At 68.6% G+C, this 26,082-nt stretch overlaps 1 protein-coding gene and 1 long non-coding RNA gene across 20 annotated transcripts in view; one reads left to right on the top strand and one right to left on the bottom strand.

The window, feature by feature from the left end:
- Window positions 1-18,635, bottom strand: part of KCNQ2 (potassium voltage-gated channel subfamily Q member 2) — a 41,230-nt gene extending 22,595 nt beyond the window's left edge. For 4 of the 19 annotated variants that reach the window (XR_011379809.1, XR_011379810.1, XR_007912664.2 and 1 more), the window contains exons 1-8: window positions 18,210-18,633; window positions 6,041-6,131; window positions 5,185-5,311; window positions 4,899-5,074; window positions 4,403-4,528; window positions 1,678-1,788; window positions 1,020-1,115; window positions 128-222 (exon numbers count right to left, since the gene is read on the bottom strand). Coding sequence is in view for 14 of the 19 variants with exons in the window: in XM_070051620.1 (XP_069907721.1) it covers window positions 128-222; window positions 1,020-1,115; window positions 1,678-1,788; window positions 4,403-4,528; window positions 4,899-5,074; window positions 5,185-5,311; window positions 6,041-6,131; window positions 18,210-18,505 (1,118 nt within the window). In the remaining 5 variants the exon portion in view is untranslated. Of the gene's footprint in view, window positions 1-127; window positions 223-1,019; window positions 1,116-1,677; window positions 1,789-4,402; window positions 4,529-4,898; window positions 5,075-5,184; window positions 5,312-6,040; window positions 6,132-18,209 lie in introns of all 19 variants that reach the window. The other 15 variants (XM_051829129.2, XM_051829135.2, XM_051829132.2 and 12 more) reach the window with 10 other exon arrangements.
- On the top strand, window positions 5,874-8,803 carry LOC138844262 (uncharacterized). Its single transcript, XR_011379811.1, has 4 exons — window positions 5,874-6,641; window positions 7,119-7,357; window positions 7,509-7,645; window positions 7,989-8,803. It is a non-coding gene; the product is annotated as an uncharacterized lncRNA (long non-coding RNA).
- Window positions 18,636-26,082: the final 7,447 nt, after the last annotated feature.

Raw genomic sequence — 26,082 nt, 5'->3', positions numbered from 1 at the left:
TACTCGGAAATGAGGCACACACAGCTCCTCTGTGAAAAACGCATTTCAAAGAAAAAAGAACCAAAAATCAACGAAGCGAAAACTGAGCGATGACCAGAGACGGGGTCCGGGCGGCGGCGGGCGGTACCTGTACATGGGCACGGTCACCGTGCGCTCGTAGTACTGCCAGGTCGAGTGCAGGTCCGTGCGTGACAGGTTGGTGGCGTAGAACCTCCAGGCCGACTGAGGGACACACGGCCCAGGAGAGGGTCAGCGGCGCCTGGGCACGCAGGGCAGGGGCCGCCACACCCCCAGGATGGCCGCAGGGTCCACCCGCAGGGCCGGGCTCCGGCTGCCCCCCCGTGCAATCTCCCCCACACGCCAGCTTCATCCACGCCCAGGGTGGCTCCTCCAGCTGCCAGGGCTGAGTGAGGGGCAGCCAGCAGCAGCCGGCTGCTGTCCTGCTGGTCATCTCCTGCCCCGCCCAGCACCGCTTTGCAACTGGGTCACCCGGGCCTCTGGCCTCTCCAGGCCTGGGGCGGCTCAGACCCCGCGCCCCCCGCAGGTCAGCTGCCCCCAGAGGAAGGCGCTTGTTGGGGGGGGCAGCCAGGTTCCCCCATGCTCTCTCGTTTCCATGGAGATGACAAAATCCATGGGCAGAAAGTGCAGGCTGGACACAGGGCCGAGACCACGTGCACCACGGCTCCAGTCAGGGAGGACAGGAGAGCCCAGGGCCCCTGGCCAGCAGGAGACCCTACAAGAGGCCTGGTGGGTATGGCCGAAGGTTCCAGGGCTCAGCACACCCGGGCCAGGCCGCCCCACCCCTTCAACACCCGGCTGAGCCCAGCGCAGGCCGGCACGGTGCCTGCTGCCCAGAGCCCGCTCACCACCTGTGGGCCCCTGTGCTGGGGGCCGTGGGGGTGAGGCTGCTGTTGTCCCCCCACCCCCGTGTCCGAGGTCCCCCGGCAGACTGAGACGTCCTTGCCGCACAGGGACAGGGCGTGGCCTGAGTGGACGGGCAGGCCCCAGTGCCGGCTCACCTGGATCAGGCCAGCGGCCGGGTTCCGCCTCTTCTCGAAGTGCTTCTGCCGGTGCTGCTCCTGCACCTTCAGGGCAAAGCCGGAGCCCAGGATGCCCTGCGAGGGGCAGGGTCAGCCCAGGCCCAGGGCCACCCGCCGCAGCCCAGCCCGCACCAAGCCCCTGGGCACCGCCTTCCTGCCCCCCGGCCCTGGGACCAGGCTGGGTACCCCTCAGGCGTGGTCAAGGAGGAACCTCCAGTCACAGAAGCGCCGCATGAGCCGGTGGAAGGAGACCCTGGAGGCCACAGTCCCCCCGCCCCTGCCCTGCAGACAGGGACCGGAAAGAGCCTTGGGTCCCCTGGAGACCTGGCAGTGCCTGGGCGGAGCCACCAGGGACCAAGAGCCGAGCGGGAAGGCAGATGTGGGGAGGCCTGGGGGCCTGCGGACCAGGAGACCAACCCCAGGGCACGGCTTCTGAGGCAGCCCCTGCTCAGGCTCTGTGGGGAGGGGGCCTCCTGCACCGCAGCAGACCCTGCTGGGGAGCCCCTCCTCCCACTGCTCTCCCGGTGGGGGGGGGGACCTGACCAGCAAGGGCGGCTGTGGCCACCCTGGGAGCCTGCACGACCCTCGGGAGAACCAGAGGCCCCCACCCCAAGGGTGGGAGGGACCCAGGACTCACTGCAGGCAGCGCGAAGAAGGAGACCCCGATGAGGGTGAAGGTGGCGGCCAGGAGCCTCCCGTTCCAGGTCTGGGGGTACTTGTCCCCGTAGCCGATGGTGGTCAGGGTGATCTAGGGACAGCGCACACCGGTCATGTGGCCAGGCCTGCAGTGGCCACCACGGAGACCCATGACCCTCAGCCAGTCTGCTCCATTGTCCAGGGCCCACACGAGGCTCGGTGGCTGGCCTTGAGGGCACCTGGACTCCACCTGGGCCCTGGGCTGGGGCAGACAAAGGCCACCTGCTCCCTGCTGTCCACACGAGGTTCCATGAGGCCAGGGTTAGCGCTGGCCAGCTTCACCCCTACAACACCACCAGACCCCCACGTCCCCTCCCCTGCATACTGGAGGGGTGGTCACTCCGAGGGCCAGGGGAGCAATGACACAAATCCCACCGGGGGGCAGAAGCGAGGGGAAGTCCCCCGACCCAAGGGCTGAGGTCGAGTCTGCGACAGCCCCGAGGTGGGGTGGGGGCCCGGGAGAGGCAGCAAGGCCGGAGAGACCTGGAGGGCGGAGATGGGGCCGCACCAGGGCCAGCCGAGGCCAGAGAAGCGGCTCGGGGACACCTGGCCGGGAGGTGCGGGGAGGCCAGCAGAGGCAGACAAGAGGTGACCGCGGAGGGGCAGGAGGTGGACGCCCCCCAGAGAGGCGTGTGGGGGCTCTCAGGTCCCTCGGGAGATCCTGGCACTCTGCTCTTCTCTCAGACACACGAGGCCAGGGTGGGCCTCCCTGCTGACCCCCGGAGCTGAAGCAGCTCCCCAGGGGCCGGGTGGTGAGCAGGGCCCAGGACAGGTCTCCAGGAGTGGACGTGGGCACAGGAGGAGGCAGGAAAGTCGGGCGCCGGGCACAGCCCCTCACCCAGACAGACCCTGCCAACTAGAACTGCACACGCAGGAGACTGGCCACAGGCAGCAGCTGAGGCCAGGGAGACCCTCTGACCACGGAACCTCCCCTTGGCTGGGCTCCCAGCACCACCTGGGTCACCCACTCCTCTCCACCCAACAACTATACTGAGGACGCGAAAGCCTAATCCACTGCCACGCCCCCAAACCTCAAGTCTGACAGCAAAGGAGACCAAAACGTGGGGCGATGGGAGAGGCAGATGGGCCAGGGGTCAGCCAGTGTGGACGGGAGAGGCAGATGGGCCAGGGGTCGGCCTGTGTGGACGGGAGAGGCAGATGGGGCAGGGGTCGGCCTGTGTGGATGGGAGAGGCAGATGGGCCAGGGGTCAGCCAGTGTGGACGGGAGAGGCAGATGGGCCAGGGGTCGGCCTGTGTGGACGGGAGAGGCAGATGGGCCAGGGGTCGGCCTGTGTGGACGGGAGCCAGGGAACCCCACGGCACCTGGGCTGTGTCCCCGGAAATCTGCACCAGCCTGGACAGCCCCACCCCAGCCACGAGTGCACCCACTTCTGCACCTGATCCCCCAAACCAGGAAAACCCCAGACTGAGGAAGTCAGGCCACAGCCAGGGCAGGCCCAGCTGGGGAGGGTGAGGGGTGGGACCCCCAGTCCCGGGACCACAGCTTTGGGGGACTGGGAAGGGGCCGGCAGAACGTGGATGACGAGGGTCACTGTGTCAGGCACTCCAGCGTGGCCTGCTCTCTGTGACCCAGAGATGACCCCAAAGAAAGCCAGAGTGGGTAGTGGCGGGGCAGAGTGTGCCATGGGGGGGCAGAGTGTGTCACGGGGGGCGGGGGAAGAGTGGGCCGTGGGAGGGGGCAGAGTGTGCCACGGGGTGGGGGGGACAGTGGGCCATGGGGGGGGGAGAGTGGGCCGTGGCGGGGAGAGTGGGCTGTGGCGGGGACAGTGGACCGTGGCGGGGTTGGAGTGGACCGTGGCGGGGACAGTGGGCCGTGGCGGGGTTGGAGTGGACCGTGGCGGGGTTGGAGTGGACCGTGGCAGGGACATTGGGCTGTGGCAGGGTTGGAGTGGGCCATGGTGGGGCAGAGTGTGCCACGGGGGGCGGGGGAAGAGTGGGCCGTGGGAGGGGGCAGAGTGTGCCACGGGGTGGGGGGGGCAGTGGGCCATGGTGGGGACAGAGGGCTGTAGGGGGAGAGTGGGCCATGGCGGGGACAGTGGGCTGTGGCGGGGTTGGAGTGGACCGTGGCGGGGACAGTGGGCCATGGCGGGGACAGTGGGCCGTGGCAGGGTTGGAGTGGGCCGTGGCGGGGAGAGTGGGCCCACTTTGAACAGCAGGGCAGCAAGCCTTCTCAGAGACCCTGAGCAAAGCACAGGTGCTGGGGTCCACAGGGGCAAGGGCAGGGGCTGGGCCGGGAGCTGGTGGCCCTGAGTGAGGGCTGCAGCCTGGAAGGTGAAGAACAGGGGAGCCAGAGAGGCCCTGCCCATGAGGAGCTGGACTGGGGCCAGGACGGGGCAGCTGCGACGCCACGGGGCCCCCAGGACGGAGCTGGGGCCACCCAGGCCCTGCTCCAAGTGCTGCCCCTCCCCCGTCTTGGTCCTGCACCCCTGGCCCCTCTCTTCTTGTCCAGTCCTGCGTGAAGCAGGCGCAGTGGGTGAGGGGCACGGTTAGTGTGGAGGGAGGAAGAGGACCCCACGGCCTCCCCCACTGAGGTACCGCAGCCAGCACAGCCATTGTGGCCAGGGGTGGGCAGGACCCCCAGTGGACCGAGCAGGCAGAGCAGGGTGGGCGGCAGGAGGGCGGGGGAGTGAGGGCAGTGGACTCACCAGGCCCCACCAGAGCGCATCCGCGTAGGTGTCAAAGTGGTCATTCTCCCCCTTCTCGGCCAGGTACACCAGGAACGAGGCCAGGATCAGGCAGAGAAAGCCGATGTACCAGGCGGTGACCAGCTCCTGCCAGCAGGGGCACAGCTGGCGTGAGCACACCCAGCAGCTGGCCAGTGCCCTGCCCGCCCGCTAGGAGGGAGATGCCCGGCACGGCTGGACCCCACATCCACAGCGTCCAGGGCAAGGCAGAGTGGACCCTGGGGTGGGAGTCCCTCCCCCCTGCTGCCTGTCCTGAGATGACTCAGGACGCGAGCGGGGAAGGGGTTGCTTGGGCAAGCAGAGCCCACCCGGGGTGGCCTCAGCACAGCCAGGCCGGGCAGGACCCCGGGGCAGGGATGAGGCGGTGTCTGCACTCGGGCTGGGCTGCCAGCCACGGGCAGAGCGCCACGGAGCGGGCGTGAGGCCGGCACCCCCGGCCCACCCCAGGACCCCTCACCTTGCTGTGGGCGTAGACCACGGAGCCCAGCAGCTTCCAGGTGCCGCCCCTGCGGTCCATCCGGATCATGCGCAGGATCTGCAGGAACCGCAGGCTGCGCAGCGCCGAGGTGGCAAAGACGTTGCCCTGGGAGCCGGCGGCCAGCACCGCGATGGAGGCGACGAGCACCATGATGTCTGCGGACGGCGAGGGCGCGGCTGGGCCACGGCCGGGGCCAGGCCGGACCCCGCCTCCCCTCCTCCAGAAGCCGCCGTCCCCGCGTGCTGACGCCCCCGCAGGGACTCACCGATCACACAGAACGGCTTTCGGGCAAACTTGAGCCGCCCCCTCCAGCCGCGGTACCGGCAGCAGCAGCCGGCGGCCCAGATCCGCACAAAGTACTCCACGCCGAACACCACGATGGTCACGATTTCCTGCAGGGAGGGAGCCGCTGGCGCCACGAGCAGGGGCGGGGCCGCAGCGCCCGGAGGCCTCAGAGGCCCTGCTCGGCACCCCCCACTCAGCCTCCGTGAGCGGGGCGGGGCCTGTGCCGGGCTGGGCTGAGGGTCCGGGCGGGCAGCAAGGGCTCCGCCTTCTCAGCACTTGCAGGACAGGGGGCAGGCGGGCGGGGGCGGGGCTTTCTGGTGGCCCTGAGGGGCCATTTCCCGTTTCCAACAGCAACACAAAATCACACTCCCGTTGCCATGGCGCCCACACAGGGAGCTGCTGTGAGCATCACAGCCCCGCCCCAGGCTCCCACCTCTACAGGGAGCACCCCCATGGGGGAGGGGAAGGCGGGGCCAGAGTGGAAGGTGGGATTGCTGTGTGGTGTGACATCACCACGAAGAGTGGATGCGGCTCTCAGGTGCTGTGACATCACAGGGAAGGGAGGGGGAGTGATGACATCATGGGGAAGGGAGGGGGGCTGCCAGGGCTGTGACATCACCAGGGAGGCGGGGCTGAGTTACTCGCCCAGGGGGTGGCTGGGGCTAGCCTGGTACTGAGGGTTTGGGGGGAGGGGAGGCTGCTGGGAAGGGGCTAGGGGCCACTGTGGGGGCCACTGGGTCAGCACAGCCTCCTTGTGCACAGGGCCTGGTGGTGCGAGGGGGTCCTGCCCCAGGACCACCCCGGGCCCTGGAGGTGGGGGTGGGGCAGGGGCTCACCAGGATGTAGAGGGCGCCCTCGGAGCTCTTCTCGTACTCCTTGATGGTGGAGAAGACGGACAGCACGAGGCACGAGAAGACCAGGAGGAACCTGGGGGCGGGGAGGGGCTCTCAGGGCCGGCACCGGGCACAGGGCCCCCAAGGACACACTGTGCCCACCCCCCTGCTGTCAGCCCTGAGGGCCCCTGCTTAGCCACATCTCCAGGACTGGGGCAGAACGGGAGCCCTGCTCCGCCCTGCCCAGGGCACAGAGCTCCGCCCCCATGCTGGCCTTGTCCTGGAGGGCAGCAGGCTCGGGTTCGCATCCTGCAGGAGCCTCGTTCTCGGCCAGTCTCTCTCCCCCACCCTTCACCGTCCTCCACTGGGAGCTCTTCCCCCGCCCTGCCCGCGCGAGCCCAGCTCCCGGCCAGAGTGCTCCCCGCGCCCTGGCTCCTGCCGGCCTGCAGTGGGCTCGGCTGCCTGTCCCGCCCCAGGGAGCCACAGAGGGAAGCAGGGCCTCACCCCACCCACGGTGCGCCCCGTGCGGCCGGAGCTGGCCGGAAAACCTGTGTCACCCACAGGAGTTGACCTGGGACGCGACAGGGACAGGTCCAGGCGGTCGGTGAGTCCTCCCAAGTGCTCCCTGTGCAGCGTCGGCCAGTGTCCACACCAGCCTGCCCCACCATCCTGCTCTGGGCTCCTGTCCTGGAGTCCGACAACGGAGCCTGCCCCTGCCCTGGGGTCACCAGAGGCAGACCCTCCCCGACTCCCAGAACCTCCCTTCACCCCGCCCAGCCCTGACCCAGTCTGTTCTCCCTCACTCTAGCCCCGCCCACAGCCCACCTGTCCTCCTGCCCGCTGGCCCCGCCCACCCACGGTCCAGCTGACCTCCCTTCTGCTGGCCCTGCCCACCATGGTCCAGCCTGCCACCCTGCCTGCTGGCCCCGCCCACTCATAAGGTGGAATGTTCCCCAGGCCCCCCCAGCAGGTCTGGGCACTGACCATGAGCACAACCTCTTTAGGGGGCCCCCCTAACCCAGGTGACTTGAGCCCCTGGGCAGCCACAGTGGACTGAACACACCCACCTCACTCCCCACAGTGGGCTCTCGATCCGGGATCTGGGTTGTGTTGGGGACACAGGAGCCCACCCAGGACCTTTGTGGGAACAACCACTGGGCGGCCGCGGGACCTGGAGCCTCCTCCTTGGGTGACGTTACACCAGCCCGTGCTTGAGACATGCTGTGGTCGCTTCCTGTTCCCACCACGACCCCTCCCCGGGCAGAAGAGCCAGCGAGGGAAGGGGGACAGACCCCGGGCACAGGGAGCTATCGGGACCAGGTGAAAGGCCAGGATCCCCCCAGGGCTGGGCACAGCTGTGGCAGTGAGGGCCTGGGGGCCCTGGTGGGCGGCCTCTGCGTCCCCACCTGAGCCCTGGGCATTGGGGGAATGCAACTCAGCAGGACAGCACACCCCCTCCCGCCCCCAGCAGGCCCCCCACAGCCCACCAGCGCTCAGCCGGCTGCGCCCATCTCTGCCCCCGCTGCACCCAACGTCCACTCCCTGAACACACAGCCACATCTGTCATTCCTGCCCAGCCACTGGGCGCCACGAACCTGGCCGGCACTGGTGAGTGAGGACACGGAGCCCTGGCAGCAGGACCGGCTGACTCAGCAGTTGGGGCGGACGCGCCCTGATCAGCACCCACGGTCAGGGCTGTGGGGAGGCGGGGAGCAGGCGCCGCCCTCGCCCCCAGCAGGTCCCATCCGCGCCACTAGCGGGAACCGGGGCTCCTGTGCCAGCAAGGACGCCAGGGCCGGCCCCGCCCGAGGCCCCAGCCCGGGAGCAGGTGGCGTCAGGGCCCCCGCGGGCAGAGGCTGAGGGCCCAGGGCTGTGCGGGAACCGACTCGAGCCCACCACATCCGCAGCTGGACAGCCTGGCCCCGTACCACACCCCCCCTCGTCTCCCCAGCGCCCCGGGCCACCGCGCCTGCGCCCACAACGGCTGACTCGGGGTCTCTCCCTGTCTGGCCGGCGACCAGCACCCTGCGGGAGGCGCCGCCTGCCCGCTGACCACCTCCAGCCCTGACGCAGGCCAGCAGCCGAGGGTCCCCCGATGCTGTCGCCCGAGCTTCCCGGCCTTGGGCGGAGGCGCTGGCAGCGCCCGCTGGCACAGACTGAACACCGCAAAGGAACGGTCACATTTCAAACTGCAATTAATTTCCTTCGCTCATTAGGCGATTTATTCAATTACCCGGCCCTGAGCACAGGCAACCGCCCCTGCGCCTTCTGCTCTGACTCCCAGCTGCCTGCTGGTGTCTTCTCTGACTCGGTCAGTGGGCAGGGAGCGGGATGGACAGGGGTTCTCGGCCTCGGGTCGGGGCCCGGGAGGACTGGGTGGTGGCGGTTTTGGGTCAGGACACAGCAAGGGCACCAGAGCTTGGCTCAGTAGCGTGGACGGGCAGACCTGGCAGGCTTCCTGGAGGAGGTGTCCACAGGGCAGGACCCTTAGGGGAGGGGAGGGGTGTGGCTGGGAAGACCAGCTCCTCCCACTAGCAAGGCACGCCTGCAAACTAGGAAAGAACCAAGGTCCCACGATGACCAGGCCCTGTCAGGCATCCCAGAACATTCTGGAAACTGAAGACAGGCTACGTGTGGACGAGGGCATGACATTCCCGCCCGAGCCGCGGAACATCCTGGAAGGCCTGGCTGTGGCCTCAGAGCCAAGCTTCTTTTTCCACTTTTGGAAGAGACGGCTCCATGCGCAGGAGCACTTGGGGGCTGGGGGCTGGGGGCTGGGGCTGGGAGACTTGGCGGGTACACATCGGGAAGAGTGCTTGGGAAAGACGAGGTGTCCGGGGCTGGCGCTGCGGCACAGTGAGTAAAACCGTCGCCTGCAGTGCTGGCATCCCATATGGACCCCGGTCCCAGTCCCAGCTGCCCCACTTCCCATCCAGCTCTCTGCTGTGGCCTGGGAAAGCAGTGGAGGATGGCCCAAGCCCTTGGGTCCCTGCACCCACATGGGAGACCTGGAAGAAGCTCCTGGCTCCTGGCTCCTGGCTTCAGATCAGCTCAGCTACAACCATTGCAGCCATCTGGGAAGTGAACCAGTGGATAGAAGACCTCTCCCTCCCTCCCTCTCTCTCTCTCTTTCTCTCTCTCTCTCTCTCTGCCCTGCTTCTCTATATGCCTCTCTATAACTCTGCCTTTCAAATAAATAGATAAATCTTAAAAAAAACGGACGAGGCGTCTGTGCCCAGAGTCCGGGTGGTGCCCAGGGCTCCGCCCCCCACTCAGATCAAGCGAGAAACAGACCACTTGAGAAGCCAGAGGTTCCGTGTGCCCCCTGGGACCTCCCGCCTGGGCCCCATCCCAGGACCCCCACCACAGGGCCGGGACAGCTTGGGTGCTCAGAGGGCCGCGTGTCCAGGGGCCTTCGGCTTGGCCCGACCCCCACGGGCCCTTACCTGGCCCGGGGGGCAGGTGAGGAACAGGAGCTCCGGGCCACAGAGCCATGGCCACCCGCTCTGGGCGGGAGAGGCCAGGTAGGGCGGCCAGCAGAGGCCGGTTATGATACCAATCCCTGGAGATGTCACCAAGGAGACGGGCACAGTCCTGGGGTCAAGATGGGGCAGCGGGGACCTGGGACAGTCGGGGACACGGCTGCTGCGTGGGGAACGAGCACTGGGAGCCTCTGGGTCCCACACAGCCATGTCCAGTGGCAAGAGATGCCACAGGGAGGGCGGAGGCCGCTCTGCAGGGCCTGAGCTCCGAGCAGAGCCAGGTCCCCTAAAGAGCGGGGCTGGGGCCTGGGGAAGGGGCGTGGTGCTGTGGGCCCCCAGGGGCCGCAGGAGGGCGTGGGGGTGCACACCGTGTGCCTGTCCTTGCCCTCGAGGGAGCCCCCAGGGACAGACGCCTGCTGTCCCCGCCCCACCATCCCTGAGCAGGCAGCTGGTCCCTTGCGCCTGAGTTCACTCCACCAGGTCGGGCCTGCAGCCCGGACCCCACCTTCTGTGACCAGGGACTGGGGGCCAGGCTGACCGTCTCCCGTCACAGGTATGATGAGAACTGTGACGGGGCGGCAGGGTGGGCGGCACTCGGCCCCAGCCCCACCCCAGACGCCACGCCCCCCGGCCAGCCGTGTCTCCTTCCTGCTCAGGTACAGGGGCCAAGGAGCCCGAGTGGACGGCAGCACCCCTCTTCCACGGCAGGGGACCCTCCAACACAATCGCAGTTCCCAGGGCCCCGGGCAGCGTGCGGCCAGCATGAGGCCGAGGCAGGCGCCTCTGGCCCAGAGCCACAACCAGGCTCCTGGGGGACTCCCGCCCCCTCGTCCCTGTCCATTAGGGCCAGCGGATGCCGCAGCCTGGAATCTAATTTCACCACCTAATGAACTGCGGTGCTGGCCGCGTCCAGCTCAGGAGTGAAGAAGGTGGCGCTGAGGCCGCCCAGGGCAGGACCCGCCCCCCCAGAGCAGCCGCGGGACAGCCCACTGGGTCTGGGAGGGAGCAGAGCCGCGCCGTGTCCAGCCTGGGCCCGGGCCCCCTCCCCAGAACTGGGTCCAGCCTCAGTGGTCTCCAGCCCAGGGCGGCTGTGGGGGCCACATGCCTGGCGTGCCAGGACCACCTCAGGCCCAACTTCGTGTCGCTGGCACCCACCAGAGCCCAAGGCTGTGTCCCCACTGCTGGCTCAGCACCCGGGACCTCCAGGACGGGTCTGGGCCGGCCAGAGCCCACCCCTCCCGCCTGCCACCTGGCCCCCACGCAGCCCCTCCCACCCAGGAGGAAAGGTGCTCTCAGCACCCCCTGGCCACGATGGGGCTGCACGTCACTCCCGATCTCTCACCCCTTGGACCCCCACCCCGCAGAGTCCCCCAGCACTCGCCTCTGCCTCTGAGGACCCCTCCCCAGCCGCCGTGGCACCCCGAGGCACAGGAAGGGCGTCCACACCCTCATCTCAGTTCCAGAAGCAGAGAACCACGGCGGAGACCACAGCCAGTGTGATCCAGCCCCGGTCAGGCGGCTCCTGACCCCAGCCACCTCCCCGTCCCGCCTGCCTCTCAGCCTCACTGAGCCGCCCTCCTTGCCCCAGCCAGCGCGTCACGGGGCCACGGCCCTCCCACCCCAGCAGGTGGGCACGTGCACACTGCAGGCAGCCGAGCGCCGTGTCACTCCACCAGGGTAAAATGACAGCCGGGGGCCTGGGGGCGGGGGCGGGGCCCACGGGGAAGGGTGTTACAGAGATTCGGCACCATGGCACATGTGAACGTAACGGCCGTGGGGGAGGTGAGGTGGACGATTCCTCGCTGTCCAGGGCTGGGTTGTGCCCTGGGTTGTCTAATGGGAGGGAGTGCAGGTAGGAACCGCCCAAGGCCACCCTCTGCAGTCGGAGGCGGGGCCTCTGGGGGTCCCCCCCAGTTTGTCAGGATGAGCTTGAGCACCAAAGGGGGGCCTTTCTGACCCTGAGCTGGGGAGCCCCTCCCATCCAGGACCCACCTCCACCGCCCCAGGGCCCCCCTGCCACCTGGGCCCCCCCCCCCGCCTCCTGCCCCCGTGGCTCACATCCCAGCATGCCCAGCTCCTGGCAGCCCCAGGAAGCACAAAGCCCGGTGCACACGGATGAGGGGGCGGCGTGGACGGCCGCCCGCCTGCGGCGCCCATGCTCCCTGCTGCGCCCGGCCCGCCCAGTGTCCAGGGCTCTCCTGACCCAGCCTGGGAGGCTCCAGGTTCACGAGCACAGCCAGGCTTGGCTTGCCGCCACTTAGGTCAGCGTCTCACTGGGCCCTCAGCTCGCAGCCCCCCCCGCCAGCCGGCCGGCCGCACAGGAGAGGCAGAGCGGGGACAGGGCCTCCTGGCCACCCCGTCACTCGCAGGCAGGACAGGGCCCGGGTCAGCACAGGGACTGGCCAGGCTCCCGCGTGTGCACATGGGCACGGCAGCTGGGGGAGGGGAGAGGAACACAGCCAGCGCCGGCGCCTAAACTCGCGGGAAGAACAAGGCTCTTTCCTGTGTTTCCAGCACGTTCTAATCCCTACCCACGGCCATGTCCTGTCTCTGCAGCCAGAAAAATCAGGAGCCACAGCGGAGCATCCCCAGGCAGCACGGCAGAGCCGTGTGTGGAGCCGCCTCAGCCCCCGGCTCACACCCTGCCCCTGCCAGACCCCGCACCCTCCCTGCCATGGCCAGCCTCGGAGACCAGATCGCGACGGATGGGGAGGAGGGAGGTCCCAGGTCTCTGCCCAAACAGGACCCGTCAGGTCCTCCCAAACACCAGCGTCTTCCCCCCGGCGGCCAGGGACACCCACACCTCCCGTTCTCTGGGGGCCTGGGCTGGTGCCAACCTCAGAACCACAGGAGGGGCCCCGGGCCCACGGGAGGAGACAGGGAGCTTGTGTTCAGGACCACGGCCAGCACCCCGCCTTTGCCTCTCCATATCCCAGCCCCATGTCCTGGGGACCCCCTCCCCGTGGGTCAAGAGTCCAGCCCCTGGGCCAGGCCTCCCTGCAGGTCCGGCAGACACCCGAGCAGCAAGAGCCCCAGCCCCCTCCTGCCCCGCCTGTCAGCACCCCAACTCTGCCGCAGACACAGCCAGGGACCCTGAGCCCCACTTCTCTGCCCCTCGGCCTGGGACTCACAGCTCCTGGGAATGTGTGCCCTGGACCTGCACACTCGCTGCAGTGCTGGTGACGGCAAAACCCCAGGGCCACCTCGGGCCCCAGTCACCAAGGCCCAGAGCCACACAGGAATGGACAGCACCCGTGGCTGGCCGGGGCCACACCAGACTGGAGGAAGCCAGGCAGGGGACGTGGTGTATTTTCCCTAAATGCTATACATTCCAGAGTTTTCCATTGTGTGTGCACGACTGAACATGGGGTGTGTCTGTATGTGTGTGTGTGCATGTACACGTGTGAACGTGTGTGTGCTGTGTGCAGGTGCACATGTGACTGCGTGTGTGCTGTGTGCAAGTGCACATGTAGCAGTGGGTATGCCATGAGCAGGTGCGTGTGTGAACATGTGCTGTACGCATGTACATGCATGAACAGGTGTGTGCAGGTGCGCTGTGTGGTGCGCTCGTGCTGTGGATTGCATGTGGACTTGATCTATTCCAGGAGGAGGGATAAGGGCACCGCACCCCCTTGCTGCCGCCCCACTGACCGGCCTGTCCCCACGCCACTGCGCTGGCCCTCCCCGGGGTTCAGCCTCTGTGCCCCCTGAGCCCCTGCACCGGCCCTCTGCACCCACTCTCAGGTGGAAACGCGCAGCCCTAGCCCTCTGCACCTGGCCTTCGCCCACTCGGGCTTGAAGAGCTGCTCCAGTGCCTGCAGAGGAGCAGACCCCGGCCACCGGCTGCTGACCCCCAGGCTAAGAGCTGTGGAGCGGGCAGAGCCAGATGGGACCGAGGCCGGTGCGCCCCGCCCGCAGACCAGGAGGACAATCCCTGGGCAGGGCCAGAGGTGGAGGGACACTGGGCGAAACTGACAACCGCTCTTCCGTGATTTGCAAAATTGTTCCCAGGGAGCCAAACAGAATAAATAAATGCAGACCTAATTGTGCTCCTGCCAGCACCCAGCAGAGGCTGCGAGGGCCAGCGCTGGGCGCCTCTGCAGTGGGCCCGCCCTCCCCCCAACTTCTCTGCCAGATGCTGATGGGGCGGTCCTGGCTCTGCCCTCCGGCGTCCACCCCCATGGCCAACCCAGGCCCCGCTGGGGAGGCGGCCAGGAGGGCCGGCCGCTGGAGTCCCCGCAGCCTGGGGCACAGACCCGGGCTGCACTCCTCAGCCCCTCCCCTCGCTTGGGGTCTGGACACTGAACAACAAAAGCACTGATACCTGTGAGGACCGGTCACTTCCGGGTCACTTCCCCAAGGCCCACAGCAGGGGTCGCCTCACCCCTTCCCACGGGGACCCCTTTCCGAGGCCAGCACCCCCCAGTGTTCATGGCCCCACACAAAGCACAGCCTGGGCCAGCGGTGGACACCAGGAGGGCACAGGCTGGAGCCCCTGGGCACCTGCACAGAGGGGGAAGGGCCTGGCGCTGAGGGTGTGCCGGGAGTGGGGCAAAGGTGAGTCTTCTAGAACAGTCTCTGGGCCCATCGCAGGTCTGCACGTGCCTCTTCTTTCCACCTCAGAGCCCACCAAGCAGTGCTGGCCTTTGGGGGCAGGCTGGACAGGGCCCCTGGTCTCGTCCCGGACGGCGCCCCTCCTGGGCACGGCCTGCAGCACAGCCACAAGGAGGACGCTCTGGGAGCAGTCAGCACACTGCAGCCAGGAGCAGCGCCGGGGCGGCAGAGGCCCTGCCTGGCCGGGGGGGCAGCGCCGGGCCGTGGCCGGGGAAGTGCCAGGCTGTGGCCGGGGCGGCAGAGGCCCTGCCTGGCCGGGGGGGCAGCGCCGGGCCGTGGCCGGGGGCAGTGCCAGGCTGTGGCCGGGGCAGCAGAGGCCCTGCCTGGCCGGGGGGGCAGTGCCGGGCCGTGGCCAGGGCAGCAGAGGCCCTTCCTGTTCCATCAGAACCGCGGCTGCTCCTCACACAGACAGGGCTGGCCGGGGCAGGGGGCTGAGGGACACTGTCCCGGGCAGGACCGGCCCGAGCTCGCGGCCGTCCCCACTCCCTCACTGTGCTAGCCTCACAGCGGCCAGGACACCACCCATGACGCAGGAGCACGGTGTGCACCACGCACGGGGGCCAGCAAGTCCAGGAACCTGACACCACGACCAGGAGGTGAGACACAGAAGAGGGTCAGGACCCCGGAGCTGCTGGGCGCAGGAGGACGCCAGCCAGAGCTGTGGGGTCCAAACTGCCTGGACACCAGCCCCAGCAGGGGCCTCAATTCAGGTGACACACCTGCCGGGGGAGCGGAGGACACACAGAGCTGCCTAGAGTGTCACCTGCAAGGTGTTCTGTGGGCGCCGTGCGCGGCAGCAGGCCAGATGCCACGGCCCCTCGCCAGGGCGGCCCAGGCTTCATCCCCTTCTCACGGGGCAGCGTGGCCAGCATAGGGCCCGCCCCCACCCTCCTTGAACGGAGCACGTGGCTCTCCCTGGACCCTTCAAAGCCCCAGCCTGGCCCTGCCCGCTCCAACCTCAGCGGACACTCAGAGGGCCTCTCCCCAGGCCCTGCTGGCGGCACCTTCCATAAAGTTTCCCAGAGTTCCCTGTGGCCTGGACTCAGCTCTGGACACAGCACCCTGCGGGCTGAGCAGGTGGCCCCTGGTCTGCGTGCATGTCCTCAGTCAGGTCTGGGGGTCCCTTTATCAACAGAGCAAATGGGGACTGTGCCGTCCACAGATGCCCGCACCACACACTGCAGCCTGGCGCCCGGCCCGGCTGTGGCCAGCAGGGTCCACGTCAGGCCTCGAGGCCAGAGCAGCTGCGGTGGGGCGCCTCTGACCCCCGGGGACACTGACCTGAGTGTCTGACTTGTACTGATTCCTAACAGCCTGGGCGGATGACCTGCCCCTCGGCCTGGTCCTCCTCTGGGGCCCGCAGACGCCGAGCGCTCGGAGGCCGACCCTGCAGTGTCACTGGACACAGCGCCACAGCCACCGTGTCACTGTCAACAACTCCACGGTGAGGCGGCCAGCCCCGAGAACCCTGTCTCCCTGGAAAGCCCTCTCTCCGTGGCGCCCTCACCTGCTGGGAAGTTTCCACACGGCTCTCCCATGCCCTCGCTGGGTGGACACTGCCTGCCCCGAGGACTGGGGCAGCACTGGAAGGAAGGCTCGGACACGAGGTCCAAATGCCAGATGCTGGTCCTTCGAGACGCAGCCAGGCCAAGGACGGGAGCGGCCGACACGAGGCGCCAAGGCCCTGCCCCCCCAGGCAGCCATCCCGGCCCCAGATCACCCTGGGAGGGGAGGGGAGGGGAGGGGAGGGGAGGGGAGGGGAGGGGAGGGGAGGGGAGGGGAGGGTGGGGGGGCCCAGGGTGGCACAGGGCCACACGGACAAGCCCCCGGACTCCCACCCTTGCTGCTAGAGGGGGACGGCACCTGGCCGCACAGCCCCAGTTGGGGAGGGAGGGGCCCTGGTGCCTTCCGACACCAGAGTTCCACCTGGACTCTTCCAAGCGTAGGCTCAGTCCCTCCACTGGACACGCCCGGACAGTGCGCAGGCAGGCGACCTGCACCCCTACCTCCTCCCCAGGCACAGGACAGCCCTGCTCGGCCGGCATCCCCATCAGTAGAGCCAGCGCTACAGCTGCAGCAGGAGCTGTGTGCTCAGCGTGGCGCCCCCTCTCGGCCCTGACTTGAGACGCAGAGGTCTTGCGAGAGCAGCTGCCAGGCTGTGGCCCTGGGCACGTGGCCGGCTCTGGTCGTCGGCTCTGGTCCTGTACACGGTCGGCCCCAGCTGTGCGCAGTTGTATGCACCAGATTCAGACTCTAACAGGCCCTCCCCACGCAGCGCTCGTGGGAGGAGCCCCCAGGACACAGCCGCAGGCAGTCTGGGGGCCCCCTGGGTGCACGCCCTCTTTGGGAGGGGCTCCTCCAAGCAGTTTCTGCCCAGGCAGCTGCTACCCCTACCCCTACCTCTGACTCCAGGTCTGGCCAAGCCCCCCAGGCAGAGGGGGTGAGGCTGTGGCCTGCAGGGAGGGGCACCTACAGACAGAGCCCCTGCAGCCGTGGGCCCAGCTGACACCTCACGGTCTGGCCCAGGGACTTCTCAGAACCTAAGCTTTGGTGGCAAAGGGCTGACGGGACAAGGCAAGGCCTCCCTTCCACGGGGAGCCTGGCCCCCAGCCCCAGGCCCACAGGAAGGTCTCCATCTTGCTTAATTAATGAGCCGCTGCACAAGCTCGGACCAGGACGCCTAGGGCAGCCTCGCACTGGGCACCGGGGGCAGCTGGGGAGGAATGACAATGCCTACAGGTGCCTGGGTCCCCAGACCAGACTGTACCCACCCACAGACGGGGAGACCCAGGCCCAGACTCAGGGTCCAAGCCAGAGACCCCGTTGTGAGCACCCCACCCCCAGTGCAAGCCACCTGCCGGGCGCTGGGAGCCCAGGGGAGCCTGCAGCAAAGGGTGGGGCTTCCTGGGAAGTGGGGTCTCGCCCCCCAGTTCCCACACACTGCAGGGGCGGGAGCTGCTCCACAGCCTGGAGACGTGAAACCCAGCCTGGGACGCTGGACAGGAGGCAGGAACTCCGCTTGGCCAGGGAGTGCTCCTGACCAACAGGCGAACCCCCCCAGCCATGGACACTGGGCCCAGAGCAGGCAAACCCTGGGTGGCACTGGCCCAGGACGACCCCGGACAGCCAGGCCATGGGGGTGGGCCCTGTCCCCTTCAGACCCCGGAAGTCACCTCAGGCCACGGCCGCTGGCCACAGTAGGGTCCATCGGGGTCGCCTGTGGGCCAGGCAGGGACGTGGTGGTGGCCACAGATGGCCTCAGGGACAACAGACCCCTCCCAGGACCCCGGCTCTCCCACCCTGCCTGGGGGAGGGGGCCTTGGGCCTCTGCCTGGGGGAGTCTCAGGAGAAGCCCCTCCCTCGCTGCTCAGGAAGGGACCCCAGGTGGCCTGGCACTGCCCTCTGGGGCTCTTCACCCGACCCCCAATCCTCCCTGGTCACACTGCCGGGGCACACGCGTGGGCGCTCGCCCCTCCCCCAGGCCCCCGCCCGAGCCGCTTCCCCAGCGCTGCTCCCCGCTCCCAGCCTAAAATGCCTCTGCCACACAAAATGGCCGGGTCTGCGCCCGCGTCCCCGTGCAGCCGGGATGGGGAGCAGGCGCCCCGGCCTTGGAGGCGGCGGCGCTCGCGCTCGCGCGGGGACCCCAGGAGGCGGCAGCAGCCCAGCACCGGGCCTGGGACTGCGGCGGCCTGGCGGGTCCCGGGCGGGCTGCGCCAGGAGGTGTCCGGCCGCGGAGGGGGCGAACAAGGAGGGCGCAGGCACCCAGGGGGCGGGCCCGTGTCGGGGCCGGGGGCGGGGTTGTGCCGGGGACCCCCTGCTCCCCTACCCTCCGCGAAGACCCGAGCCGGAGGCCCAGAGGACGGCGGGGGAAGGTCACTCGGCCGGGGAGGCCCAGCCTCGGGGGCCCGAGAGCCCGGCCGCGGCCGCGCCGGCCTCCCCGCCCCCTCCCCGGCCACCCTTTGTTCGGCGCGGCGGCCGCGGGGAGGGGAGTCTCGCGAGGAGGGGGCGGGGGCGCGCGCGCCCCGACCGCGCCGGCTGCGGGCTCCGCCACCGCCCGCCCGGGGCCCCGCACTCACACGTAGGCGTGGTAGATGAACGCCCAGCCGCGCGGCCGCTCCAGCACGTTGTACAGGAAATTCTGCAGCTTGCGGTACAGGGCGTTGCGCTTCGGGGGCTTCCCAGCGCCCGCGCCGCCCGCGCGCGGCTTGCTGAGGATGCTGCCTCGCTTGGGCGCCTCGGAGCCGGCGATGAGCAGCGCGCCGTCGCGGCTGGAGTCGGGCGCGCCGGGGTCCAGCCCCACGAAGCCCACCTTGAGCTTCTTGTCTCCGCCCGGGCCGGGGTAGACGCCGCCGTTGCGCGACTTTTGCACCATGGTGCCGGCGGCGCCCGGCGAGCGGGTCAGCGCGGGCGGCGCGCTGGGGGCGGCGCGCGCCCCAGCCCAGGCCCCCGGCCCCGGAGCCGCATGGCCGAGGCGGCGGCGGCGGCGGCGGAGGCAGCGGCGGCGGCTCCGCGCTCCTGCCGGCCCGGGCCGCGCGCGGGGACGCTGCGGCCACCTCGCTCGGCGCGCGCCTCGGCGCCCGGCCCGCGGCTCCGCCCGGCGTCTCGCCCCGCCCCCGTTAACCCCTGCGGCGCCGCGGCCGGGGAAGGAGGGCCGCCCGGCCGGCCCCGGGCCCTGAGACCGGCTCCTCCGCGCCTCCAAGCAGTGGATGCACAGGCGCGGAATTCCAACGTGGTCACCTCTGAGGTGGGCGGGGCGGGCGAGAGGACCGGCCAAGATCGCTGTCCGTCCTTCCCCGCGGACAGTGCCCCACCTAGGCCCGAGGGGTACAGGCCCTTGCCGAGTGCCGTCAAGGCTCAGGAGTGCGCCCTCATGCCCTTGGTTTGGGGGGCCCGGGTCTTAGCGCCGTGGTGTAGGGGAGCCCTGACCTGGAGAAGGGGTTCCAGGGGAAGGGGGAGGGCAGTCAGAGGTGAGGCCAGAACCGGCCCCGGATGTTTCCGGGGAGGAGGAGGGGCAGTCGGTCCGGAAGGCAGTGCCACCGCTAAGGGCAGAGGCGGCAGGTGGGAGCGGGTGTCCTGAGGGAGAGTGGACAGAGGCAGGGTCCTGGGAGATGGCCCCCTGCCCTGTGGCAGGTCTCCCAGACCTGCACGGTGCCTGCCCTCTGCACGCCCTCCCCCCCCCATCCTTCCTAACACACCTGGCCGCCCGCACTCCGCCCCTTCCCAGCCTCCCCGGCAGCACAGGCCCCACCAAGACCTCTGTCCAACAGCTGCCCCACCCTGCAAGGCGACTCGCTGGTGAACGGCATCCACCCTGGCGCCAGGCCAGACCTGGGAGCCAGAGGCTAGGAGGCCCATGCTGGCACCGGGCTAGCTGGTCAGCTACCCAGACGCCGGTGTTCACATGCGCACACGCGTGGCACACGGGACCACCCGGGGGCACACCCTGGTCCTCCCCATCTGCTCTGCCAGCGCCAGGGGCCTGCCCGGCTCCCAGCCTCCTATGCCAGCCCCAGATAAGGGACGAGGCGCCAACCCAGTCCATTGCAGGGGAGGGGCGGACCTCAATGTGCCCTCACCCCCTGCACCAGGCCCCGGGCTCTGTTCATCTAACCGGGGTGACCCTCGCTCAGCCTCGTGCTCGCTCCACAGGAGACCCCAACACACAGCCCCTCCTCCAATGCTGCGCCGCTTCACCCTGCTGAGGGTGGGGTCGGCTCGCGGAGGACGAAGGAGGAGCTGGGCAGGTGCAGGAGCTCTGAGCTGACGCAGGGTTCAAGGACGTACAAGGGGGAGACACCCGCTCACTTCCTGTCTCACAGAGCAGGGGACACAGCCCTGAGGTCCTGGGAGCCCTCCGCTGCAGCAGGAGCACCAGAGCCGGCACAGCCTGGGATGCGGCCAGGCTTTGCTCCATGCACGGCACGGCAGCCGTGTCCCCTCGGCTCTGGAAACGGGTCTGCACGGCTCTGAAAGCCCCTGCTCCCCTGCTCCGGGTCCTTTCGGCAAGCTGCTCATTAATCATTCATGTTTGAGACTGGCGTCGCACACACCGGTGAAGCCGTCAGGACCGCGCGTCCCCACCCAGCCCTGCGTCCCAGGGGAAGGCGGCCGTGAAAGCACCAGTCAGGGTGCGCTCCACGCAGGCAGCAGGAACTCCACGCATCCACACAGACGGGAAGAGACTGCAGGCTCGAGCCATCTTTGCCAAGACTGCGGCGACAGGATTCCAGAGCGAGAGTGAGCGGGGAGACGCGGGCGGCAGGGCCGGGCTGGGCGCTGTCCCTTCAGCACCTCCGGCCCTGGCTCTCAGCAGGAACCTCCTGGCGTAGGCAGCCCAGGGCACGGGCCCCAAGCCGTGTGGGCTGCTGCCATACAAGGGCCGGCTCTGAGTTCCCACACGTCCCCCCCGCGGGGGACGCTGACCTGCTCTGCGCCCGGCTCCCCAGAACCTGTGTCTGCTTCCCCAGGCTCCTGGAGCCCAGCAATGATGGGGCCCCTGGCCGGCGGAGGCTGTGGCTGCTGGGGGGTGGGGGGTCAAGTCAGGCACATCTGGATTTTTGCCTGTGGGGAACCCACACAGGGCAGACCCTCCCCATAACGGTGCAGGTCCAGAGGTGGGCTTAGCACCCCGCCTCTCCCAGAAACAGCCACACTGCTGGGTCAGGCTCTGGTCTCACAGACACAAAGCTCGTGGGAGGGGACGGGACGGGACAAGGCAATGGCCTCCATGGGCCCCCCCTGCAGATGTGGAAGGCAGGGGGCGGTGATGAGGCACAGTGGGGAGCAGCCTGACCCCAGCTTGTGGAGCCCCTGCCAGTGCCCGGGTCACACACACGGCACTTGTGTCCAGGAGCAGCAGCCACTGGCACAGGTGGACACCGGGAGGCAGCGCGTCCTGGACCACCGGGCCGGCTCCTCCCAGCAGAGGAGCAGGGAGCACCTTCCGGAAGACTGACGGCCCCGCCGGAGCCCAGCCAGGAGAGCAGACTCGGTTGGGGGAGATGAGAAGAGACAGGTTCCCAGTCACTCGACAGTGCCGCTGCCTCAGTCCTGGCATCTGGAGACAGAGGGCCCCGCCCCCAGGGGACGGAGGAAGGGAGGGGGAGACTTCAGAGACACAGCATTGATTTCCTTAAACATCTTACTCTAAAGTCTGTTGACTGCAGTCAATAAAAATTTAATTTGTCGTTTTTTAAAAGGTCCAGAGCTCTCAGCAAGCTTCCCAACCCCGGGAAAACCAGCCAATTGCCCTGCAGGCAAGGCTGGCATTCTCGCCGCGCAGCTGGGCTGCAGGCTGGGGGTGCAGCGGGCTGGTGAGGTCCAGGAAGCTCAGGGGCAGCAGCTGCCAGCGCCCTCCCTGCCCAGTGCCGTGCCAGCGGGGCCCCCCGTGTCGGCATCCCTGGCCCACGATTTCAGAGGTGACACCCACACACCCCTGCAGACACCTCTGGACAAGGGCAGGAGCTGCGACAGTCATCCCCATTCTGTAGCAAAGAGCCCTAGATGACCAGGCCCTGCCGTGGACCTACCCCAGCCATGCCACCCTGGCCAAGCCTGTCCTCAATTCAGCCTACATGCCGGGGATGTGGCCCTGCCAGTAGTTCTCGGAGCAGCCGGACCTCACCCTGGCCACCTCCATGTCCCTGCACGGCGAGCACTGGGGCCGCTCTCTGGGGGCTCTGCCTCCGTCCCCCCCAACCTGAGGGGCCAGTGCAGACCCTCACCGCCCTGCTCACCAAGTGACTGAAGGGCCGCTTGGACCTACACTTGGATGTGGCTCAGAGCCTCCAGCCAGATGGCCCTCCAGGACTGGCCTGGGCCTGCCAGGGTGGACGCGAGGGACGTGGGCAGTGCGAACTGGCAGAGCCGTCTGCCGCCTGCCCTGCCAGGCCCGTCAGCATCAGCACCCTGGCTGCCCGCCCGCTGCCAGCCTGGGCCTTCTTCAGTGACTTGCCGGGCCAGATGTCCAGCAGGCTCTGGACAGAGCTGTCCAGCCTAGGGCTGACCCCAGGGGCTGTCAGGGTTCTCACCCCTACCACCCTGTCACCAGAACAAGGTCACCAAATGCTCGTTGCCAGTGGTTCAGGAAGGCAGCAGGGCCCAGGACCCCTCCCCTCCCACAGTGTCCCCCACGCCCACCTCCTGACACCCGCGGGCACCTCTGAGCCTGGCACCTGGACACCCAGCTGCCCCAGAGCCTGCTGGGCACGGAATGATGTGTCCCTCCCCCACATGCTGAAACCCAAACCCAAGTGCAGGGGTTGGAGGTAGGGCTTTGTGGGAGGAGCCCTAGGGGCAGAGCTCCCCTTGGGATTAGCACTCTGGGCAGCAGGGGCAGGAGCGAAGCCAGCTGCAGGCTGGGACTGGCAGCCCCATCTTGAGTCCAGCCTTCTGAACCACGGGTCCCGCCCCCTGCACCATGAGCTCCACCCCTTGAGCTCAGTGTGCCCCTCCCCCCTGCACCACATGCTCCTCCCTCCCTCCTGCACCACATGCCCCTCCCCCCAGAGCTCAGCATGCCCCTCCCCCTGCACATGCGCCCCTCCCCCCTAGAGCTCAGCATGCCCCTCCCCCTGCATCACGTGCCCCTCCCCCCAGAGCTCAGCATGCCCCTCCCCCTGCATCACATGCCCCTCCCCCCAGAGCTCAGCATGCCCCTCCCCCTGCACATGCGCCCCTCCCCCCTAGAGCTCAGCATGCCCCTCCCCCTGCATCACGTGCCCCTCCCCCCAGAGCTCAGCATGCCCCTCCCCCTGCACATGCGCCCCTCCCCCCTAGAGCTCAGCATGCCCCTCCCCCTGCATCACGTGCCCCTCCCCCCAGAGCTCAGCATGCCCCTCCCCCTGCACATGCGCCCCTCCCCCCCCACCATCTGCTCTTGCACGACTCCAGGACAGAGACAGCTGCCCCAGCAATGCCCACATCCCAGAGACTCAGTCCTGGCTCCAGCCAGAAGCACAGGCAGTCATTTGTGTACATACCCATGTACAAATGCACATGCAGACACTACACGGATAGACATGCATGTATACACATGTGCACAAATGTGCACACACATGTATCCATGCATGCAATGTCTGCGCGCGCACACGCACGTGGGTGCACCGGCACTGCCCACCCACACCCCAGCAGCCGTGCACAGCTCGAGGCCCAGGGCCTGCACTAACACTGTCCCACAGCGCGCTGATTCCCCAGACCCAGAGGGCACCCCAGGGGGCCTGACCTGCACAGAGCCCAGGCCCAGAAGCCGCTGTGCACAGCCAGGCTGGTCACTGCCAGGACACCCACCCTCCTGGCCGCCCTGGGAGCCTGGGTCATGGGAGGGCACCGGGAGCCCCAGGGGCGTGAGGGCGGCAGACGGTGCAGATTCGGCCAGCACAGCAGGGCCTCTCAGGGCCTCATCAGTGTTTCAGAGGCGTCCAAAGTACAGAGCGAAGCTGCCGTCAGGAGTCCTGGCGGATCCTGATTTAATCATTCACCAGCCCTGTGCAGGGCGCAGTGTCCCCGGCCCCGACCCCCACGCCTGACCACAGGACCCCAGCAGCGGCCAGGCAGGCCCCCTTTTCTGGCCCGGGTGCCCCAGCAGGCGTGGGCAGCACCCATGTCCTGAGGCCCCCAGTTCCTCCGCCCAGCCCCAGGGCGCCGTTGGTGCCGAGTGCCCCAAGCCCAGCCACTGACACGTCCAAGTGACCCACAGGGCTCCCTACGGTGATGTCCAGTGGAAGTCCTGGGTCTGCTGGACTGCAGCCCCTTCCCCAGGTCCTCTCCCCCAGCTGCCTGCAAGGGCAAGGCCCATCCCCCACTGCCCCGCAACTCCCTCCTGCCCCAAGTCCCAGCATCCATTTCAGCTCCTGGTGGACAGCATCAAAGCCTTGGAAGGGTCCTGGTTGCTGCCCACTCACTGCCCAGTCCCTGACCTGTCACTGCCCACTCACTGACCCACCACTTCCTGGTCACTGCCCACTCACTGACCCATCACTTCCTGGTCACTCCCCACTCAATGCCCGGTCACTGCCCACTCACTTCCTGGTCACTGCCCACTCACTTCCTGGTCACTACCCACTCACTGACCCATCACTGCCCGGTCACTGCCCACTCACTTCCTAGTCACTGCCCACTCACTACCTGGTCACTGCCCACTCACTGACCCATCACTGCCCACTCACTGCCCGGTCACTGCCAGCACAGGCTCCCTCCTTCAGCCCTGATGACGAGGCCTGGGGCAGGTGCCCTCTACCCCGTGCAGGACTCAAACCCACACCTTGTCCACCCACCGCCCCCTGAGCTGCGATCCCAAAGCGCGGTCCAGCCACTCGGGCCACCGGCGCCCTGAGAGGCCTCGAAGGCAGCGCAGTCAGCACCGCACCCAGGTCCCCAGAGACGCAGATGGCCGACCTTGCCAATGCTGCTCCCTGGATCTGTCACCCCTTCCCCCACGGTCCCCTCACGGCTCCAACCAAGGGCAGGAGACCCCCCAAGCACCCCCAGCCCCTCCCCTCCCAGCACGGGCACCCCAGGAACTCCCCAGAGCCCAGGACAAGCCCTTGCCAAAGTCTCCCCAGAGCTGGCCGTGGGTGGACCCAGGGCACCCCTGCCTGGTAGACCCTGAGGGGTCGCCGCATGTGCTGCCCCCAGACAGTGGCCGCTGGCCGCTCCGCCTCCCAAGACCCCCCCCCAACCCAGGCACAGGGACACAGCAAGGCCCCCTCCACTCACTGAGACCCTCCCCAGAGTCGCCCACTACAGTGGTGACCCCTGCTGGCGAGCCTGGGTCCTGGCAACCCAGGGGTCCCTGCGGCTGTCCACCGCACCCCCCACCCCAGCAGCGTGGGTGACCAGGGACCAGAGGGGCGAGCGGCGTGGGTAACCAGGGGCCAGAGAGGCCAGCATTTGCAGCCAGGTCCGAGGCAGGGGAAGGGCGGGGGCGACTGTCACTCTCCTCTCTCAAGTTGGCTAGAGTTCTTGAGCTCGGCCCTAACCAACCAGGTGACCCCAGGGGGCAGCTGGGCTGCGAGGTCCCACAGGTGCCTTCTGTCGGTTGGGGGCCCAGGGAGGGGCGGGGGACCAGGGCTCAGCATGGACGCCTGGTGCCCAGGTGGACTTCAGATAAAGGAGAATGAGAACCCGTCCCGAACGCTCTGCACTGAACACCGCGGTGTCTGCTGCCCAGGGCTGACCAGTCTGTGCTCATCTGCCGACTCAGCTGCCCTCCCAGGGCGCCGTGGGCCACCACCACTACCCCCCACCCCGGGGGGAACGGAGCCCCCAGACCACACTGCTCCTCCTCCACCCCAGTTTCCAGGGGCCCACCACCACATGGGGGCGGGCAAGGACACAGAAACCCCCAAGGATGTCCAGGACTGTGATCCCACCCACCCCAGAACTGCCTGTCACTCAGGATGCACCACCCCTGGGGCGGGGGCACCCCTGGACCGTGGCGGTGGCAAGAAAGGGGGTGCAAACGCCATCGGGGTGAGGGTAGTGCGGATCCCTGGAGCAGAGGGAGAGCTGGCCCGCAGTGTGCAGACGGGAGGGGAGGGGCGGAGTCTTTCCTAGAGGGGAGGGGACACGGCCCAGCCGCCCCGGCTCTGGGCCCGGTGTCGCGGACCCCAGCGGCTGACCCGCGGACGGGGAGGGAGCCACACCGCCGTCCTCACGCAAGCACCTGCCGCTGACCAAGGTCCTGGCGAGCCTGGCCTCCCAAGAACCTGGGCCACCGCTTGGGGGCGGGAGCCCCCAGGCGGCGCAGGGGTCTTCCAGACCAGGGCACCTGCTGGCGGGGGCCTCAGGCCGACCCCCCAGCCCTGAGCCCCTACTCTGCGGGCCGAGGCGCTGGCTCCGCGTCCTGGGTTCCCCGAGGAGGCCCCCCAGCCCCTCACGGCCTCCGCGGGAGGACACTTCACTGACACCTGCCCCGGCGCCCTCCCCCCAGCAGCAGGCGCACACGGC

Source organism: Oryctolagus cuniculus, chromosome 11 (assembly GCF_964237555.1).
Source record: "Oryctolagus cuniculus chromosome 11, mOryCun1.1, whole genome shotgun sequence".
Taxonomy (NCBI): domain Eukaryota; kingdom Metazoa; phylum Chordata; class Mammalia; order Lagomorpha; family Leporidae; genus Oryctolagus; species Oryctolagus cuniculus.
This window is presented reverse-complemented; position numbering and strand designations above follow the sequence as displayed.